Here is a 16,035-nt window from a genome sequence, read left to right on the forward strand (position 1 = left end):
AGAGACCTAAGGGGCAACCTTTTCATGCAGAAGGTGGTACGTGTATGGAATGAGCTGCCAGAGGATGTGGTGGAGGCTGGTACAATTGCAACATTTAGGAGGCATTTGGATGGGTATATGAGTAGGAAGGATTTGGAGGGATATGGGCCGGGTGCTGGCTGGTGGGACTAGATTGGGTTGGGATATCTGGTCAGCATGGACAGGTTGGACCAAAGGGTCTGTTTCCATGCTGTACATCTCTATGACTATGACTGGCAGACAGTATAGCTTATTTTTAAAAACAGCTCAAGGCTAAGTAAAGCCATCTATTAAAGTAGCCCTGGACACATTTGGTGTAATTTTTCTTGCAGGAGTCTTTCTTACAATTTTAAAGTCCTGAAAGAGAAAGGAGCGAAGTAGACAGAGATTGATTTAAGGTAGTTTAAAGAAGTCCAGCCCAAATAGGTATAGTCCATGCTTTGAAATGAACGTGGACCAAAATAAAGCACTATTAATACAAATAACTGTAATGCACCAATAATTCTACATAAACTACTTTTACACTTTTAGGGAAAAAAAGTATGAAATGCAGATACACTACAGTATCACATTTTAAAAATGAAAATTAACCTCATTTATCCTGGTTTATAAATGTATATTTTTTAAATATTATGGGACATTGTGAAATATATTAGCATAACAAAGAATTGCTGAGGACACGCACTACAATTTCTGTTTGTGTAGCACATACACCAAAAGGGAAACAAGAAACAAAGGAAAATGTATGTAATAAAATTACCAGAGCAGTACTAAATACATAAAAAGCAAAAAAAAGTATTTAGTTTACTAAAAAAAATTTTATAAATACCTTTTGGTTCTGGAAGTTCATCTATTGTCACAGAACTCCGCCTTCGACTGGAACAATAGTTGTGGTGCGAATAATGAGTGCCCTCTGAATTGAAATCTTCCAATAGCATGACATCAGTACCTAAAATACATTGAATATAGGCAAGAACAGCAGGATTTTGTGACATTGAATATCAGAGTGATGCTTTCAGTGAACAATTTTTCTAGAACAGTTTAATAACTTGACCAACAAATTGCAAGATCCTTTAGGTTTAGCTAGAAAAGATTCCACAAACAGCAATAAGAATAAATTATTAACTTGCTGACTAACGGAAGGCTGCATACAGCATACTTGATTTTATTCAAAGCACTGAATACAACAGCAAGGAGATTTTGATGGAACTGTAGGTAACATTAATCCATAGGTGGAAGAGTGCAGTTTTATTGGAAGGATGTGATTGCACTAGATGGGGTGAAGAAATGATTCACCAGGCTGTTGCCTGGGTCAGAGCCTGAGCGATTCAGCTATTGAGAGACTACATAGGAAAACAACCCAGCTTTAGAGCAGAGAATGCTAAGGTGCAAGCAGACTGAGTTGGACAGAATTCTGAAGGTCGAGAGGGATAAGGTTTCTTCCTTTGTCCAGGGGTCAATAACCAGATGGTTTTAAAAGGTAAGAATAAGATTTAGAGAAAACCCTTTTTTCAAATCGACAGGATTGTGGGTATCTAGAACTCACTGCTTAAAATTCTGGTAGAAGCAGGGATCCTCAAATCATTTAAGAATTATTTAGATGAACACTTGAAACATCACAGTGTACAGGCTATGTGCTGGAAAATGGGACTAGAATAAATGGATGTTTGATGACTGACGTGGCCACAATATGCCAAAGGGCCTCTTTCTGTGCTGTAAAACTCTGACTCCAAGTGGACAAGGAACTCTTTTGGTAGAATATGACGGTCCAGCTTAATGACTGTATCAGGCAAGCCGGAACAGGAGATTAGCACACCAAAACAACTATATGTCTGAAAATGCTTCACGTCCTCCTGCCTGCCTAGATTAAATGCTGCCATCTTGGGTGACAACAAGATCCATGAACATATGGTTCTCTGATTCAGTCATAAATTATGAACTGTTTTTGACAGGAGCTTGAAGAAATGCAGTATCTCTACATTGGTTTGGGTTGAATTTTAAAAACAAAAGCTGCATCCCAGCCTGTTTTTATAAGCAATGCGTCAAAACACTAAGACTTAGTAAATTAAAGGGGAAAAGCAGGTTTGGTCTCTATTCCGAACGAGGTAGACTCTGCAGCAACACAACTGCACGTAGAAGCCATGACAGAAGGAAAAGGAAAGTCAGAGATAAAAATCAAATGAAACACTTACTCATGATTTCCAGTGAAAATTCAAAGCAGGCATAAGAAAATGATAGGGAATAGATCACCTTTCTCTCTCTCGTGAGATGAGATCGAGAATAGAAAACTGCATTCAAAATAAGTTCAAGGCTCTACAGTTTTCATTCATTGGTTTAACTGTAGTTTGACTCGTGCCCCAAATTAGCAGCAAATCAAGTTAGTGTCAACTTTTTGTGGCACTTTAAGTTTTCCAGGCTTTGCACCGAGATGTAGGTCATTTACTTATAAATTACATAGCCACATACTGCTGCACAAAATATTCCATCACCATTTCAGGTGTGAAAACTCAAATGAGGAAGTATAATATATATTTACGCATGGTTTTGGTAGCTTCAAAATTTTTTAATCATTTCTGCAACACCATAATAACCACCTGATGTATGGATCACTTTGAACACAATAAAATGAAGTAAGACTCTTCACAGGAGCATTATAAAGCAAAACATATGACACTAAGCCACAGAAGGTATAAAGAGGGCATGTGAACAAAGGCTCAGTCAAAGAGTAGATTTTAAAAGGAATTTATTTGAGGAAAAGTAGAGCTAGGGAGAGGGTTAGGAATGGAACTCCAATACAAAAGGGTCAGGCAACTGAGCGGATGGCAATCAGTGATGGAGTGCTGAAAATCAGAGATGCTCCAAAGGGATGCACAGATATCTCAGAGGAGCTGGAATAGATTACAACCATAGGAAGGACAGGACTATGAAAAACTTTGAAAATAACAATTTTAAAATGAGCTTTAAAGTTGTAATAGAAGATGATATACAAATGCCTATGCATAGTGTCAGCTGTAAATAAAACAGCAAGGACAATTACCTGAATCCTGAGAAAAGCTAAATCCTGTATCCCCAGTACTACTGCTCTGTCCTAGAGACTGTCCACCAGCCATCATGGCTGCGAGATGAGGAGACAACCCCAAATCTGTCCAAGCAATAAAGAAAATGTAATGTTCAATTTATTTTTTTCATGAACTGCATTCAAAAAAAGATTTTAAAATAAAATATTTAATTTATGCAGTCATTTGCAATTATTTACATGAATAATTGTACCAGTATTGCAAAATACAGAAATGAATCAGCACTTGCATAACTCTTTTCCAAGGCCACACACTAAGTAATACACTATAATAACCACGACTTGCCAAACTAGACATCACTCCACCTCAGAATTTTACTATGTAAAATAAGCCACTGAAACATTTTATTTAGAAATAGGTGGCTGCCTCCACATGGTCAAGGCCATAAGCAGAAGACAGTGTGTCAGGTTTTCCTCATTTTTGTTTGCACAATATAAATGTTAAGACATGCACCAAAGTGAACTTGCACTTTTTAAAGGCAATGATAGAGGGTGGGCGATGGCAAAGGGGCCGTGAAGACCAGTGAAATGGAAGTCAGTCCCTCAGTGAGAATAAAGGTGAATCTAATCCAAATTGTGTCAATGGACGTGTTCTCCCAGCCAGCTTAAACAGACCATGCTGTCCAGTAGGGTTACAAGCACTCAGCTGAAATGTGCATGGATCAGATGATCCCTCGTGTTGACAATAACAGGTTGACAGCCTCAACCCTCACACCAGACATGATCACCTCCCTGTACAGTCAGAGCACCTGTGTGTTCTGTATTCCCTCTGCACCCAAGCCCCCCACTCTCTTCCTTCAATAAGCAGGGTCAACCCAGCACTTCAAGTCCACAATTCTCAGGAGAGACTGGTTAAGAATGAGAAGTGGTGAATGCTTCACTCAGTAATGCTCCACTTTATGATCCCATCTCATCAATTTTTTCCCTTTATTAATTCATGATAACGTGGGAATCGCTGACAATGTCAACATTTGTTGCCGAACCCTGATTATCCCTGAACTGAACAGCTTATTTGGCCATTTAAGAGACCAGTAAAGAGTCAACCACACTGCTATAGAGCTAGAGTCACAACGAGGACACGCTAGGCAAGGATGGGTGTTTACAACCATCATTAATAATCTAACAGTCACAAAGACTGAATTTCAATTCCAGACTTTATTCAATGACAATTCAGCCAGCTGCCCTGATGTGATTTGAACTCGTGAATCCATTCCTGGGCTCCAGATTACTAGTCCAGTGACATTTCCATTATCCTACCATCTTCCTCCTCCAGCTCTAACTGACTCACTGCTGCACAGCCACCTCAATCCAATTGGTCCACCCTTGGCTTAATGTGTGGGCCCAAAGTTTCCAAGGGGCTCCCTATAAAGGTACTTTCATGTTTAAATTGGCTGTGTTCATAAATCAGTGAATATCTGGGCTGACGTTCCCTGTTCTGATGAAACTCACTAAAGACAAGGAACAGCAGCTAGAAACCAACATGCCTGGCTAGTGCTGCTAGTATGTCCACCCTCCCCTCTGCATCCACCCAGTCTTCCAGCTAAAACAATAGCGCCTTGAGTTCATACCATCTGGACATCCTAATCTTGTGTCCTTCCTCCCTGCTGCCCTCCCTGAACAAATTGGGTTAGACTAAGGGGCAAAAGAAAGCCATGTTACTGATGACACTGGGGCTACATTGTGACCTACATGTAAAATGCAGCATTAGTGTTTACGGCAGCACATCCATCACCAAGACATTGAACTACTTGACAACAAGCTGTTGGAAAACACCCGCTAGATATAGACCAACCCCAAAGGAATTTCATACAGGTGAGACTGGCAGGTCATTGCCCACATTTCACTTGAGCAAGTTTGTTGACTATGAATAGCGGATTCCACTCGGTTTCCCACAAAAAATTTGGTTTGTGGTGCAGAAACAGCTGTCACAGCACCAGAATACATTAACCAGAGGATTCATATTCAGAAGACAAAGCAAAGCAATCTCATGAATGTTGAATTAAAATTTTATAAACTGGTGCAGCAGAAATATAGACCTGCAGATATATTGCCAAATCATTGTAAAACCATCACAATATCACGAGCCTACAACAAGCTCAAACAGATGTTTATCCCTTGCTCTTGCCAATTACAACATCAGCATATAAACAAATTGTCAGCTTTTCAGCGCCCCTTCTCAACTGCTGCCTTTGCAGTAAGCATCAGCATTCCTCTTAGCTGCAAGTCAAGATCTGAACACACGGCAAAAAGATTTCTCCCAACTAATCATAATTTAGGTATGTTATTTGTTCCAGTCTGCTTTTTAGTAATCTTAGATGACCCCTGAAATAATGGGAACAGAAAGACTATATAGATTATAACACCCAAAAGCTTGACATAATTCAATTAGTATTTCAGGAACCTATTTACCAATGCTCATCAAATCTAGATCAAGGCTGGTGAATTTTAATTACAAGATGATTCACATAAAACTGATGAAGCAGATTCTTACAGACTTATGAAAACAATATTTTATTTAAAAGAAATCAGAGAACATTTTAAACTCATCAAATCTCTGATGATACTGGTTCTCCAGTGTCAGTGCCAACCAAAATCTGTTGAACGCAGCAAGTGAGAAAGAAAAAGGCAATAAACACATATTTTCATGATGCAGTCATCAGAGCAAAAGCTTTACCCACTCCCTTTCCCTCTGTTACCTGTGATGCGATTGGAGATGCTGAATAACCTGGAAGTCCTCTGACGTTGAATAAATGAATCCCTGTAGTATCTGTCACCAAAGCACATCCCCAGAAGCTCTCTGCGAACTGTTTTATTCCATACTCCATAGATAAGTGGATGACAAATTGCACTAGTAAAGGATAGCCATATTACAAGCGTCTCCACTCCTGGAGAGACACTACCTTTTCCATGAAGTGCTTCAGTACTAATCACTACCATATAGGGGCCCCATGTGACAACAAAAGCACCAATCACAATCAGGATTGTTGTCAGGGCTTTGCATTGATTGGCTGAATAAACAATGTTATTAACAGTATTCCTTCTGCTCCCTGATGAAGAGGTAGATGAGTTGGAATTTTTTCGCTCATCCTTTTTGGATTCTTCCTGCACAACTATAATCGTTCCACAGTGGATTTTACGGGCTTTAAGCCTAGCCACACGGAATATAAAACCATAGCAAATAACCATTGCTAAAAATGGCAATAATGCACACCAAATCAGCCAAAAGGCAGTATATCCTAACTCTTTGTCCCATGCAGCCAAACAGATCCACTTGAAATGGTCAAACTCAAATGTGGACCAGCCAAAGAGAGGAGGAAGACATCCAATCAATGAGTGCAGCCACACATACGCAATCACAACAACAGCACGGTTCCCAGTTATTTTCATAGGATATACCATTGGGTAAACAACAGCATAGTACCTGCAGGAAAATAAAAGAAAATTACTGGACAAGAAAATGTCAGTCGTACCTAGCAACTCAAATGTCAAGACTATCATCTTTGCTATTTGTCCTAGTTAATAAACTAAAATCCCACAAAACTTTAGCAAACATACTCAAGTTGAAGTTAATGAGGTAGTAACAACGGAAACACCAATTTAAATTTAGTCCAAGAATTTAACTTAATAAAGAACAAAGAAAATTTACAGCCCAGAAACAAGCCCTTCAGCCTTCCAAGTCTGAGCAGATCCAAATCCACTGTCTAAACCGGTCGTCCAATTCCTAAGCATCTGTAACCCTCTGCTCCCCACCTACTCATGCATCTGTCCAGACGCATCTTAAATGTATCTACCGTGCCTGCCTCTACCACCTCTGTTGGCAATGCATTCCAGACACCTACCACCGTCTGTGTGAAGTACTTGCTGCATGTACCCCCCTTGAACCTTTCACCTCTCACCTTGAAAGCGTGACCTCTCGTTGTTGAATCCTTCACCCTGGAGAAAACTTCTCTCTATCTACCCTGTCTATACCCTTCATGATTTTTTAGACCTCGATCAGGTCCCCCCTCAATCTCCTTTTATCTAATGAAAACTAACTTCATCAGTTTATTCTCCACAACAAACAAAAAATGGTCTGGTTGTGAAGCAAACAGAAGTTGAGAGATTGGAGATAAGTTACAAGGAGCAATTTTCCCCTTTCTAGACATAGCAAGTAAGGTGGTGAGAAGAATACATTATTGCAGTTGTTAGTCCTGGAGAGATACTCAGTCTTCCTGTTCCTCAGAATCCAAAGGGATTCATGGGTGGCATCCTCAACTAGCCATGAATTAGCTCTATCAGTGGTCAGCTAACAATCACTACAAAGCCACAAGCCCAACACAAGCCTTCCTGGCTGGTAAAACAAGAGACTGACTGTCTTCCCAATCAGGGATCCAGGTGACCTTCCTACTGGAGGGGATTCTCCATTTGCCCCAAACTGGGGAGAATTAGAGTTAGGAAAGGATGGCAGCGAGAGAACCATTGAAAACCACCTCTCTGCATTTGCCTCCACCTTGTTTCCCAATGACAATCAATCATTTACCTGCTTGCTGGTGCAGACCAACCCTGGCCTGAAATATGCACGGTGTTAGCTTTTTTCATCCTTAGCCCGCTGAATCTGGTCACAACTTCAAGATTTAGCATTTGCATAGAATAATATGATAATCCTGAGGGTATGATCTGACACTCATTGCTCTGCTACATGCTGTATCGTAGACACCAGAAGCCAGCATACAGCAAAATCAATGGATTCCTTTACTACTCAATTAACATGGTTTGAAACTTATTAAAAGGTTCTTCTTCAATGAGGTGCAACTGTTAAACTGCGATCCAAGTAATAATTACTAATCAACTAATTTGTATCTGGTCCAAGAAAAAAGTTTTTATTCTCACGTCTGCATTATTATGGACTGAATTCAACTAGATTTTAGTAACTTTGTTTCCCCCAAGTGTTTGCTCATGATATTTCAGCTTCTACCTGAACCCCAGCGTGTATCAATCTACCTGAACCCCAGCGTGTATCAATCTACCTGAACCCCAGCGTGTATCAATCTACCTGAACCCCAGCGTGTATCAATCTTCAACTGGCTCTCACACGTTTAATAAAGGAATGGGAGTTCAGTAGCTTTTATTTCCTGGTTTACTGAGAGAATTCTTAAATGTCATTAGTCATTTGGACAGCTCGATAACATTGAGAATCCTCAATAAACAACATGATAATCAACTGTCTACCAACGATGTTGCCAGGATTGGAGGGTTTGAGCTACATGGTGAGGCTGAATAGGCTGGGGCTGTTTTCCCTGGAGCATCAGAGGCTGAGGGGTGACCTTATAGAGGTTTATAACATCATGAGGGGCATGGACAAGGTCTTATCCCTGGGGTCAGGGAGTCCAGAACTAGAGGGCATAGATTTAGGGTGAGGGGGGAAAGATTTAAAAGAAGCCTAAGCAGCAACGTTTTCTCGCAGAGGGTGGTCGGTGAATGGAATGTGCTGCCAGAGGAAGTGGTGGAGGCTGGTACAACATTTCAAAGGAATCTGGATGGGTATATGATAGGAAGAGTTTAGAGGGATACGGGCCAAGTGCTGGTAAAATCGGACTAGATTAATTTAGGATATCTGATCAGCATGGACGAGTTGGACAGAAGGTCTGTTTCTGTGCTGTACATCTCTAGAAGTCTCTGTAACAAAAACTCTTACCACAATTTGCTGCTCAGTCTCAAAGCAGCTCTCCTCAACATCAGCAGTGGTTGTCTTTGTTTGGTCACTGACCTCAAAATCCAGGCCATATCATTTTACCAGCAAACACTGATGCAGCACAGACCAGCAAGGAAAGCATTTTGCTCATGTTTCATTGAAAATAAGACAGGAAATAAAACTAATTCCTTGATCTCATGCACAAACGATTAAAGCAGCAGTGGATAGCAGCTTTGAGAGAAACAGCTTGAATCCTCCAGACCATGGTTTGGAGATTCCTTTTGTTGACACAAGAAAGGAGATGGAGAGAGATCAGTGGTAGATCCTAATCACTCAACTTCCTCTTCACATCTCTAACTATGTAGGAAAGTCTATCATATCAGGGCAATTACAACATAGCTGATAACATGCAATAAACTAAATCCTGGTTAAAACAACCGCCTCTTCTCTTTAGGCTCTTTGACCCCATTAGATCAAGCAAGCCTTGTAGATCCCTACCCTAAGAGGACAGTGATAGCAAATTTACACTGTGACAGTATAGCAGCCTCATACACCAAAGTGGTCAATGGTAAGAACTGGGGAGCCATCTAAAATGATCTGTTCCATTTTTTACAGGCACACCTTTAAGAATTGTGCAATAGCAGGAAAACGATCAGGAACAGGGAACCTAGTTGATTTTTTCCACCATTCTAGCACTACTATTACCCCATCTCAACTGAAATTAATGAATACACCACAGATGAGTGACTGAACTGGTCTCCTCTGTAGAGGTCACATATTCATTGTTTCGAATCAGCAAGCCAGAGGCATGTTGAATTCCTTTTAGATTGCTAGTCACTTCTAATGGGAAGCATTAAAAGGGTGAACTGATCTTACATTTCATGAATACTTCCTTCAAAAGGTATGAATATTTTGTAATCGTAGCCACTGTGTATACAGTTAGAAGGAAATCACTTGAAACCTTTTACTTAATCTTTGGAGGTGATCAAACACGTTGTAGGAAATCAAAATGACTTGAAACACTTTGCCGAGTACTCCAAACATACATATATAATCAGACAGACAAACTCACATGCACACAAGGAAACATGTAGAGACAAAGAAACCTCAGTTACTCTCGTCAAGCACCTACATGAAAAACACTGATCTAAGGTTACATTCACATTCATGTTACCGATTTGCTCCTTTCACTCAATGTTGTTTATTTTATTCACTTTGTTTTGTCATTTTTCCATTCCCACTCAATCTTAGCTTCTCTTTTCACACTTACTTTAAGAGTTTCCCAAGAATGCATGTGTGTCCTGCATTTCTTTTATATATTCACTCTAGGGTTAGGGGTGTCACTGACTGACCCAGCAGTTTTTGCCCATCCCTATTTTTCCTGAAGCAGCTCGTGGTGTGCTCCCTTCTCGAACCACTGTAATCCATGTGCTTTAGGTAGACCCACAAATCTCGGAGACAGAATTCTGGGATTTTTATCCAACGACAGTGAAGACAATATATTTCCAAGCCGGGATGGTGAATGGCTTGGATGAGAACTTGCAGTTCGTGATGTTTCCATGTATCTGCTGCTCTTGTCCTTCTGGATTGAAGTGATTGTGGGTGTGGGAAGGTGCTGTCTAAGGATCTTTGGTGAGTTTCTGTAGCGTATCTTGTAGATAGTACACACTGCTATTACTGAGCTTTTGTGCTTAAGTGCTTACATGCTTTCCCTTGACATTACCTCAGATGACATCATCTCATGACATCAGGTTCGAGTTCACCACCACCTATAATAGCTACTGTGCGAGAGATTGCTAGTATGATAACCAGTCAGAAATGAGCCATACTCTCCTGCAGTCGAACTTGAGAAATACTGAGTCATCTTTAGTTGTGGCACAAGTTCCCTGGCCTCGATAGCCTTCTTTGGCCTTTCCATTCACTGTCTTAGTCTAAATGAGACAAGTCAGAACTTTGGCATCTTTCAGTCTCCCAGTTAAGCTTCTGACCATTTGTACCTTGTGTCACAACAGCTGCTTCTACCTCCACTCCGGTTTCAGCCCATCTGCAGACAATTACTCCAACACTGGTGTGCCATCTTTCAGCCTCAAGTTCAGCTTATCCAAACCATTGCTACCCTTACCCCACCTTCCATCAAGTTGCATTCACCTAACCGATCTTCTACGTTTACATCCAAGCACCAACCCTACAAATTTAGAATTGGAGTCACACACTACAGAGACAGGCCCTTCGGCTCACCACATCTATACCAACCAACACACACCAAACTACAGGGTGATGGGTACTGCAGATGCTGGAGACTGAAGTCAAGATTAGAGTGGTGCTGGAAAAGCACAGCAGGTCAGGTAGTATCCAAGGAGCAGGAAAATCGATGTTTCGGGCAAAAGTCCTTCTCCTTCACACCAAACTACAGTAATCCCATGAACCTGCACTTGGCCCACAGCTATTATGCCCTGACATTTTAAGTGCTCATCCAAATGCTTCTTCAATGTTGACAGAGTACCTGTCTCCATCACCCCATCAGGCAGCATGTTCCATATTCCTACCTCTCTGTGGGTAAAAATGTTTTCCTTCAGATCTTCTGTAAACCACTTGCCCTCTGGTCTTAGACAAGTCTGACATGGGGACTGGATTCTCACAATCTGCTCTCACAATTTTGTATACCTCAAGTAGATATCTCGTCAGTCTCCTCTGCTCCAAGGAAAACAAACCCAGCCTATTCAGTCTCTCATCATAATGGAGACCTTTCATCCCAGACAACATCCTGGTGATTCTCCTCTGCACCCTCTCTAGTGCAATCATGTCCTTCCAATAGTGTGACAACCAGGACTGTATACTGTATTCCATCCACAGCCTTATCAATATTTATAACGTTGTAACAACAACAACACTTCCTTGCTCTTATATTCTACACCCCTGCTAATGAAGCCAAGCATCCAGTATGCCTTCTTCACCATCTTGTCTACCTGTGCTGACACCTTCAGGGATTTATGGATTTGTACACCAAGGTCCCTTTGTTGCTCAGTACTCTCTAGGAACTGCAGTCATTGCGTATCTTCTTCCATGACTAAAGCTCCCACAATGCATCATCTCATTTATCAAGATTAAATTTCATCTGCCATTACTCTGCCCAATATACTAGTTGATCAATAATAGACTGAAACCATCCCCCTTACTATCAACATCATCAATAATTTTCATGTCATCTGAAAGCTTACTAATTATAACTTCTACATTCACATCCAAGTCATTAACATATATAAACAAACAGCAGACATCCCAGCACCAATCCCCATTCTCTACTGCTGGTCACAGTTTCCAATCACAAAAACAATCCTCTACCATCATCCTTTGCCTCCTATCTGGAAGCCAATTTTAGATCCAGTTTGCTAACTTGCCTTAGATCCCATGGGCTTTTACCTTTGGGCCATCCTTCTATGTGAGGCCTTTACAAAGGCCTAACTGAATTTCATGTCAACCACATAAACTGCACAAGTCTCACCAATACATTTAGTTTCCTCTTCAAAAAACTCAATTGGATTAGCCATAGACAGGAACTCCCCTTAACAAAACTGTGCTAACAATCCCTGCCTTCACAATTTCTTACCAATAGTTTCCCTACCACTGATGTTAAACTAACTTATCCTTAATGTAGGCGAGTACAAAACTAAAGGGCACAGACTTAGGGTGAGAGGGGAAAGATTGAAAAGGGACCTAAGGAGAAACCTTTTCATGCAGAGGGTGGTGCGTGTATGGAATGAGCTGCCAGAGGAATCGGGGAGATAGTACAATTACAATATTTAAAAGGCATCTAGATGGGTACATGAATAGGAAGGGTTGAGGGGGATATGGGCCAAATACTGGCAAACGGGACTAGACTAATTTAAGATATCTGGTCAGCATGGACGAACTGGACCGAAGGATCTGTTTCCATGCTGTACATCTCTATGACTAATTCCCTGGCCTATTCTTGCTGCCCTTCTTGAACAAAAAGAACCACATTTGCTATCTTCCAGTCATCAGGCACTTCACCTGTGATGCCAGCAAAATATTAAATAAGTTTGCAGGGCCCCAGCAATTTCCTCCCTTGCCTTCTATAGCAGCCTGGGATATAGCTCATCAGGCCTGTATTCATCTGGATGCTCACTAAAACATCTAACACCTCTACCTGATTAATCTTAACATATTCTAAAACCTCACAATCCGAACCATAAATGAGAAATATTCATTAAAGACCACACCGTGTTCCATATGCAAGTTGTCCCTTTGGCCTCTAATAGGTCCTACACTCTCCCGATAATCCTCTTACTCTTAATATACTTATAAAAAGCCTTGGGGTTTTCCACAATCCTATCGGCCAAAGATCTATCATGACCCCTCTCTACCTCCTAACTTTTTTAAAGTAATCTCTTACATTCTCTATAATCTTTTATTAAACTGACTCATTTTTATGGAATGTGAGCGTCATTGGCCAGCCAGCATTTATTGACCGTCCCTCGTTGCCCTTGAGACGGTGTTGGTGAGCTGCCTTCTTGAACCACTGCAATCTACCTGCTGTATATTGACACATAATGCCTTTAGGGAGGGAACTCCTGGATTTTGACCCAGCGACAGCAAAGGAATGGCAATATACTTCCAAATCAGGATAGTGAGTGGCTTGGAGGGGAACTTGAAGGTAGTGGTGTTCCCATGTATCTACTACCCGTGTCCTTCTAGATGGAAGTGATCATGGGTTTGAATGGTGCTGTCTGAAGATCTTTGGTGTATTTCTGCTGGGCATCTTGTAGATAGTACACACTGCTGCTACTGAGCATCGGTGGTGGAGGGAGTGGATGCTTGTGAATGTAGTGCCAATCAAGTTGGTTGCTTTGTCCCAAAAGCTATCAAGTTTCTCGAGTGTTGTTGGAGCTGCACCTATCCAGGCAAAGTAGAGAGTTTTCCCTCACAGCCTGACTGGTGCCCTGTAGATGATGGACAGACTCTGGGGTGGAAGGAGATGAATTACTTACCACAGTATTCCAAGACTCTGACCTACTCCTGTAGCCGCTGTTTATGTAGCAAGTTCAGTTGAGTTTCTGGGCAATGTTAACCCCCCAGGATGTTGAGAGTGGGGGATTCAGTGATGGTAACACCACTGAATGCAATGGGATAATGATTAGATGGAGTCTTACCGGTGACGTCATAAGCCTGGTATTTGTGTGCTGCAAATGTTACTTCCCACTTATCAGCCCAAGCCTGGATATTGTCCAGATCTTGTTGCTTTTGAACATGGACTGCTTCAATGTCTTAGGAAGAGTGAATGATGCTGAACATAGGCAAACATGCTCACATCTGACCTTATGATGAAGTAGCTGAAGATGGTTGGGCCTAGGACACTGCCCGAAGCAACTCTTACAGAGATGTCCTGGAACGGAGATGACTGACATCCAACAACCATGACCATCTTATGTTCCAGGTATGACTCCAACCATTCAAATCCACTGATTCCACTTTTTCTAGGATTCCTAAATGACACACTTGGTTAAATACAGCCTTGCTGGCAAGGGCGGTCATTCTCACCTCACCTCTGGAAATCAGCTCTTTTGTCCATGTTTGAACCAGGCTGTGATGAGGACAGGAGCGGGGTGACCCTGGTGGAACCCAAACTGGGAGTCACTGAGCAGGTGCTCCTTGATAGCATTGTTGATGATACCTTCCTTCACAGTTTGCTGATCGAAAGTGGACGCCTGTGATGGTAATTAGCCAGGTTGGATTTGTCCTGCTTTTTATGTACAGGACCTACCTGGACAATTTCCATATTTTCATGAAATTGCCAGTGTTGTAACTGTACTGGAACAGCTTGGCTAGGAGAGCAGCAAGTTCTGGAGCACAAGACTTCAGTACTATTGCCGGAATATAGGGCTCACAGACTCTATAGTACCCAGTACCTCCAACCATGTGATTTCATGTGGAGTGAATCAAATTGGCTGAAGACTGGTATCTGTAATGCTGCGTACCTCTGGAGGAGGCAGGGATGGACCATCCACTCGGCACTTTTGGCTGAATGTCAGTACAAACATCAGTACTACCTTATTTTTTACACTAATGTGCTGGGCTCTTCCATCATAGAGGAAGGGGCTGTTTGTGCAGCCTCCTCCTCCAGTGAGTTGCTTGGATTTTCACCACCAATCACAACTGCATGTGGCAGAGCTTCGATCTGATTCGTTGGTTGTGGGATCGCTTAACTCTATCACTTGTTGCTTATGCTGTCTGGCATTCAACTAGCCCTGTTTTGGGCGCTTCACCCTCCCCCCATTTTTAGGTATGCTTGGTGCTGCTCCTGACATGCTATCCTGCACTGTCCACTGAAGCAAGGTTAATCCCTGACTTGATGGTAATGGTTGAGCAAGGTTACAGATGGAGCTGGAGTACAATTCTGCTGCTGTTGACGGTCCACAAAACCTCGTGGATGTCCTATTTTAAGTTGCAAGATCTGTTTGAAGTCTGTCCCATTTAGCACAGTGATAGTGCTGATGGAGGTTATTCTCAATGTAAAGGTTGAAGTTCATCTCCACAGGTTATGCTTTCAACTGTCTAAACCCCACACTCTGCAAATTCCTTCCTAAATCTTTGCAAACTTGAACAGAAGGCCCTTCTTAGAATTCATGTTGTTGACCAAAATTTCAGCCCCAGTCCATTTTTCCTTAAAGCTCTGGAGCATCTCAATGTATTGTTTAACATTTAGATCATTGGGAATTCAAGAAACGGGCAGGGTAGGTCATCCAGCCTTTCAAGGCTGTTCTGTCACCTAAGATGCTGATGATCCTCAACATCAACTCCATCTTCCCACATCATCACATTCAATTCCCTTAGCATTCAAAAATAACTCTGATCAATATCTTACCTGAATATGCTCAAACATGAGAATCACACGTTTCTTGATTCAGCCCTTTGAGAGTAAATTATTTTTTCTCATTTGAGATTTCTCAAACTCTTTTTCTCCCTTTACATGTTATCCCTAGTAAATTGTGACCATCTAATTGTTAGCCTGAACTGTGGCTGATATGCTGCAAACTTTTCCTCACTCAGTTTAAACCCCTTGATAGGCAATTATGATGCGATTAGACAAGATTTAAGATGGGGAAGGAAACTGCAGGGTATGGGCACAATTGAAATGTGGAGCTTATTCGAGGAAGAGCTACTGCGGATCCTTGATAAGTATGTACCTGTCAGGCAGGGAGGAAGTGGCTGAGTAAGGGAGCCATGATTTAATAAGGAAGTTGAATCTCGT

General features: G+C 41.5%; 1 protein-coding gene across 2 annotated transcripts in view; it reads right to left on the bottom strand.

Annotated features, from left to right (window-relative positions):
• Positions 1-16,035, bottom strand: part of gpr161b (G protein-coupled receptor 161b) — a 38,980-nt gene that overhangs the window by 4,340 nt on the left and 18,605 nt on the right. For both annotated transcript variants that reach the window (XM_043700885.2, XM_087992810.1), the window contains exons 3-5: positions 5,791-6,515; positions 3,056-3,160; positions 848-967 (exon numbers count right to left, since the gene is read on the bottom strand). In XM_043700885.2, the coding sequence (XP_043556820.1) occupies positions 848-967; positions 3,056-3,160; positions 5,791-6,515 (950 nt within the window). The remainder of the gene's footprint in view (positions 1-847; positions 968-3,055; positions 3,161-5,790; positions 6,516-16,035) is intronic.

The sequence above is a fragment of the Chiloscyllium plagiosum genome, unplaced genomic scaffold (assembly GCF_037043375.1).
Source record: "Chiloscyllium plagiosum isolate Xiang-an unplaced genomic scaffold, Cpla_swu_hap1 HiC_scaffold_12, whole genome shotgun sequence".
Lineage (NCBI taxonomy): Eukaryota > Metazoa > Chordata > Chondrichthyes > Orectolobiformes > Hemiscylliidae > Chiloscyllium > Chiloscyllium plagiosum.